Genomic DNA, 6000 nt, shown 5'->3' with positions numbered 1-6000 from the left:
AACAAGGAGACACCTTCCAGATAGGGCCATCAGCCAAGGCTCTATGATGGACCTGCTATTTGAGAAAACACTTGGCTGAAGAGTAGCAGATAATGGATAAAAGTCGTCCAGATGCAGCATGAGCAAGATCACGGCAGTGAGAATGTGAGAAAGGTGAGGGGAACCTAGACCGTAATGTGCAGGATAATTAGAGGGCTGTGGCTGATAAGTTTGCAAAGATGGATTGGGCTTTTATGGAGGAATTTGGACTTCTAACCTCAGGGGAAAATGGAGGATCCACAGAAGGTCTTTGAGCAGGAGAGTGATGTTTTCAGATCCAGCTTTCCTGAAGGTGAATCCAGCTGTAATGCATAGGGAGGGTTGGAGTGAGGTGAAACAGAGGCACCCTAGGAGTCTATTAGACAAATTTAGGAGAGAGCCGAGGCCCTGAAATGGATCAAAGGGAAAGTGAAGGAGAGAAGCTTGGAGGGAAAATATTATAGGATTTAAGGAAGCAAGTTGGAGGTGTGGAATGTAGAGAGGTTACCTGAAGTTAAGGAGGAATCCTGAGTGCCACTGAAGTCCTGGTTGAGGGGACTTGCACAGGGGAATGCCAAGAAGGAACTGATCTAACAAAAAAGACAATATTACTTGCATACAAAAAGTAGAAGAAACTTAATCCACCAGGATTCCAGGGGTCAGGGAAGGGCAGACCATTCTTTTGGTGGTGTTTCCCAACCTTGGCACTATGACAGCTGGGGCTAGAGAATTCTTTGTTGGGGGGCCTGCCCTCTGCACTGTAGGATGCTTAGCACCCACGGGATGCCAGCCACATAACCTCCAAAGTTGTGACAACCATGAAAGTCCCTGGAAATTTCCAAATATTCCCCAAGAGGCAAAGTCATTGCCACTGAGACCCCTGTTGTAGGGAGAGGTCTGCTCCCCATGAGAATCGCTGCAGAAGTGTGAAAGGAAAATCTGAGCCACACGCCCCAGGGGGCTGATGACCTGGTTCAGACTCTGGACTTTGGATGGACCTGGAGGGAAGACAGAGGCACTGAGGGAGGTGGTGGAAAGAAGTGGGTTCCACGTGTGCCTCCCAGAGCTGCCCCTAGGGTGTCCAGATATAACACCTCCCATCACATCCACATGTCAGTAAAAGCATTATGAGGTATTAGTCATGGCTAGATTACTTGAGGAAAAAGTAAAAAAACAGAGTTTTCCAAATAGGTCAGAAGGATTGTAAAATTACAGCCAAGAGGACCCAGGAGTCAAAACAAAGACAGGGAGGAAGAGAGACACAGAAATCAGAGACTGGGCAGGTGGGGGAGGGGGCGTGGTTTCTAGGGCCTGGAATAATTGGTATTCACCTCTGTCAAACTGCACCTTAATCTCTGAAGAACTAGAAATAATAACAACTGAGGACCTTGTTTAAATCTCCACAATTAAACCAGGTACAGATTTCTTAGGCATGCAAGCTATTCAGTACATTTTTTAAAAATAATTTTGAGATGAATAATGAGAGTACTGGCCAATCCTGCTAATGATAGAATCTAATGATTGCTGAGGATATCAAGACAGTTGTCTATTCCTGAACAGCTTAACTTCTCTGGATCTTCATTTCTTCAACTGCAAAATGAAATGAATCATTTCCATCTCATAAACTTAGTGTGAGGATTAAGTAAAATAAGACAAATGAAATGCCTGACACACGTTCAATTATTATCTTTGTATCTAACCATCTCTATGTAATTGATTTATGACTATGTCTGGACGAGTAAGAGAAGGTATGTAGACATGGTATCATCAGTCCAGTGTGTGGTTGTTGTTACAATTCTAGAGGATGCTTCTGGAGATGTCCATTTAAGGCATCTGGTTCCCTGAAGACACAAATATGCTAGAAATATTGTATGACTCTTATATGTAGACTCTAAAAAAGAAATGATTCAAATGAACTTATTTACAAAACAGAAACAGACTCACAGACTTAGAGAATAAATTTATGGTTGCCAAGGGGGAGCAATAGGGAGAATGGAGAATTAGAGAGTTTGGGATGAATATATATGTAAAATGGATAACCAACAAGGACCTACTGTATAGCAAGGGGAACTCTGCTCAATGTTACGTGGCAGCCTGTATGGGAGGGGAGTTTGGGGAAGAATGGATACATGTATATATATGGCTGAATCCCTTTGCTGTCTACCTGAAACTATCACAACATTGTTAACTGGCTATACTCCAATATTAAAAAAAAAAGGTAAAAAATAAAAACAAGATGGTAATGATAACCAATGTCTGGATGAGAGGTGGAAAGCCCATTCAATTATCCACATTTCTCAGGCCCCAGATATTTGGCAATACATTGGAGAACTTCCCCATGTAACTAGTAGCATTTCCTGTATTTTGCTGGCTGTTTATGGCTGAGTTGAAATGCCAGTATTAGCCTTATTTCAGTCTTACAAAACAAATTGATCTGACCTCAGAAATTCCAGGAGCTACTTGAAAAGATCATGAATTCTGGAGCTATATCTTGGTTTGGTTTTTGCCTCATTCTGAAAATAAAATCCCTCTGCTCAGCTGATATTGGTAATTATAAATATCCTCCTTTCCTCAACCATATGTATATTGTTTTTCCAAAGATCTGAGGGGCAGTAGCCTTTGGTGTGTAGGATTTTAGGGAAGTTGGCTAATCAATACCCTAGTAAGTAATTAACCATATTTGAATGAGAATCAAGTGAGTTTTTTTTTTTTTTTTAGTTTCAAACATTAGGTAGATCCCAGACTGTAGATGTCTTTTATTCCAACTCCCTGAGTAGTTTTATTACTCTCTAGGTAATACAGGTTGGTAGCTCCTGGATGAGATGTTTGCTGCTGCTTTTTTCCTCTTATTTTTGATGACTTATCAGCCTGGGGTAACCATACAGGAGAAGGTGAACTGGTGAGTTGGCCAAAAGCTTCTGCAAAATTTGCAGTTTAAAGGGTTATTTAGCCGGGAAATGAGCTGCTGTCATTTTTGCAACAGGCTGTTATAGGATGGAACGTTATTACTAATTCAGTGAAGGACTCCAGGTCAATAAAAAGAGCATTCACTTGGTGTCAGATAGGCCTGTGTGCAAATCCAAGACTTAGGAGCTGGGTCATCTGGACTAAATCGCCTAATCTCTTTTCACTTGTTTCTCGACTGGTCAAATGAAAATGATAATACCTCTTCTGTAAGAGTTGCTTAGCACAGTTGTTCTGTGCTAAGTTGCTTCAGTCGTGTCCGAGTCTTTGCGACCCCATGGACTGTAGCCCACCAAACTCTACTGTCCATGGAATTCTCCAGGCAAGAATACTGGTGTGGGTTGCCATTTCCTTCTCCAGGGGGTCTTCCCAACCCAGGGATCGAACCTGAATCTCTTATGTCTCCTGCATTGTCAGGTCGGTTCTACCACTAGCTTAATGAACATGAAATAAGATCCTGGATATAAAATATATTCAACTTAATAAATGATAATTCTCTTGAATGATATTGGACAATTTAACCTCTGCTTGTCCATTTGTGAATTATAAGAATACACATCTCATAGTGTTTGGGGGAGGATAAAATTAGATAAAGTATATAAAATTATCTTGGGAAACACAAGAGACTATAAAGATACTGAGTCATTTCATTCCAGAAAGTCAACCTTTTGCTATGGAGTAATGAATGGATGAGATATTTATCTATGAACACTGCATTTTATGCTTTCCTTTTTCTTGAATATCCCAAACTGGCTCAATGTGTTTTTTTTTTTTTAATCTTAACATCAAGTATTTTGTAGTGCTTAAATAGCCTCTTATTTTGCCTGTGGGATAGTTTTAAAGGAGCCCCTGTCTCCTAAACATTGAAAATTTCAAGTAGAGCTATTTTATTAAAATTCTTGTTGGATGATTCAATTTTGAATCATTATTGCTTTTAAATGCTAAGCGAGAGATTTCCTTTAACTAACAACAGTTCAGAAGGGGGAAAGGCATCTTTACAAGCAGTTAATTTGCAACTTGTATTTCAAGCAAATACCATTTTGAAAAATCAGAAAATTCATCTCTAATAATTAGAAGATAAAAGGCCGGAGGACTGTGGTAAAGGAAATCTCTGCTGAGATACCCTTAATTATAAAAGCTTATCATTGTAATCCTTTTTGAAAATGAACAAAGAGTCTTGATGTTTGATGAACTTATCAAATAAGACAGACCAGTGAAGAGGCAAATTTGAAGTCAAGGCAAAAGAGAACCAATTAAATATGTTGCAAAGTGCTGAAGTAGGAAATCACAAGGTCTTGTGTCTAATGCCAGAGTGTCTGACCCTGGCTTTGCAAACGCAAAATTACATGGTGAAATAACTTGACTGGGTTCAAATTCTGGCACCAGCATGTAGTATCTGTGTGATCTTAGGCAAGTTATTTAAGTTTTCTGGGCTGTAAAGTGGGAGGCAAGTAACAGGAACAATTAAGTGCATAAAAGTACTTAAAATGACCCTTAGTACTTAATAAGCATTCAATGACAGCTGTTACCAGGGGTGCTCTGTGACTGTTATTGTCATTTTTGGGGGTATTTTCTTCTCTCCAATGGTTGATAAAAATGAGAATAAATTTGTAATGTGCCAATTAGTATGCATCTTTTGGATTAGTCTGTGATTTCAAACTTTAAGAAAATTTAACAATGGCAAAATAAATAACTATTTTTCTCAAATAAAATCTTATATAAACACTAACATTGAAAACAGATGGTATATATTTACATTTTTAATGGCATACATTTACTTTTATAAGCTCATATTTACCATTATTATAAACTATACTGCCTGTGTGTTATTACACCATTACTATAAATTCTTAGAAAAATGGAATTGCTTGAGAAAAAATATTTTAAGATAATGCTGATGAAAAGACATTATAATATTCAGCTCAAAAATCATGATTCTCTTTTATGTGTTTTATACAAAAGATACATTTCAGCATGTGTGTTGCTTTAAAAAGTTAAAAGATTTTTTCCATCCTTTTAGTTTACTGAGATTTGTTTTACGACAAAGAATATGCTCCTAGTGAATATTTCACAGGTACTTCAAAGTGTGTTCTCATCTGTTGTTGGTACAGTTTTAAGTCATTAAGTTGGTTGTTAAAGCTGCTCAAGTTTCACCTCCTTGTCTAACAATTACTGAGGGAAAGATGCTGCAATCCTCAACTATATTTTGCATTTGTCTGTTTCTCCTTTTAGTTCTATCAGTGTTTGCTTCATGTATTTTGAAGCTCTCTTATTATCTATCTATATACAGGTTTATACATGATTTGCCCCTTTATCATTACAAAAGGCCTTCATATCCCTGGGTTGTGCATGGTGATTTTTTCCCCCCAATATTTTAACTTGTCTGACTCTTTATATTTTGCAGTATGACTCATGCAGATAACACATAGGTGGGTCTTACTTTATTATCGAGTCTAACAATCTCTGTCTTTTAATCATAGTATTTATACCACTTATATAAGATGTAATTACTGATACTCATGGGTTTGGGTTTACCAATTTTCTATTTGTTTTCTACTTGTCCCATCTGTTCTTTGTTTCTGTTTTTCTCCTTTTTTGTCTTCTTTTGGATTTATTTTTTTTTTCTAATTCCAAATCACTTATTAGTAATTCTATTTTATTTATTTATTTTGGCTGTTACTCTAAGCTTTGCAACATTTATCATTAACTTATCACAGCCTACCTTCAAATAATATCATATCACTTCTAATGCCATTATTATTTTTCCTGAATAACTTCTTTTGACCTTTCTTATGGTCAGAATGAATTTTGGTGAGAGAATGATCCATTTTTATTAGTCAGAAGAGCTCTTTGTCTTGCCTTTTTTGAAGGATATCTTTGACGAATATGAAATTCTACATGAAAAGTTCCGTCTTTCCCTTCCACATTACTTTGAAGATATCATTCCATTATCTTTGGCTTGTATAGTCTTTGAGGAAAAGTCTACTTTGTTATTCTTTGTGTGTCAAACTTTTTTTA

General features: G+C 37.4%; 1 protein-coding gene across 1 annotated transcript in view; it reads left to right on the top strand.

The window, feature by feature from the left end:
- The first annotated feature begins 2809 nt into the window (after positions 1–2809).
- The window catches only part of C8A (complement C8 alpha chain), a 71779-nt gene continuing 68588 nt past the window's right edge, over positions 2810–6000 (top strand). Inside the window, exon 1 of the mRNA XM_055586944.1 lies at positions 2810–2917. Within this exon, the coding sequence (XP_055442919.1) occupies positions 2841–2917 (77 nt within the window). The 5' untranslated portion in view covers positions 2810–2840. The remainder of the gene's footprint in view (positions 2918–6000) is intronic.

The sequence above is a fragment of the Bubalus kerabau genome, chromosome 6 (assembly GCF_029407905.1).
Source record: "Bubalus kerabau isolate K-KA32 ecotype Philippines breed swamp buffalo chromosome 6, PCC_UOA_SB_1v2, whole genome shotgun sequence".
Lineage (NCBI taxonomy): Eukaryota > Metazoa > Chordata > Mammalia > Artiodactyla > Bovidae > Bubalus > Bubalus kerabau.
Note: the sequence above shows the minus strand (reverse complement) of the source record. Positions and strands in the feature narration are given on the sequence as shown.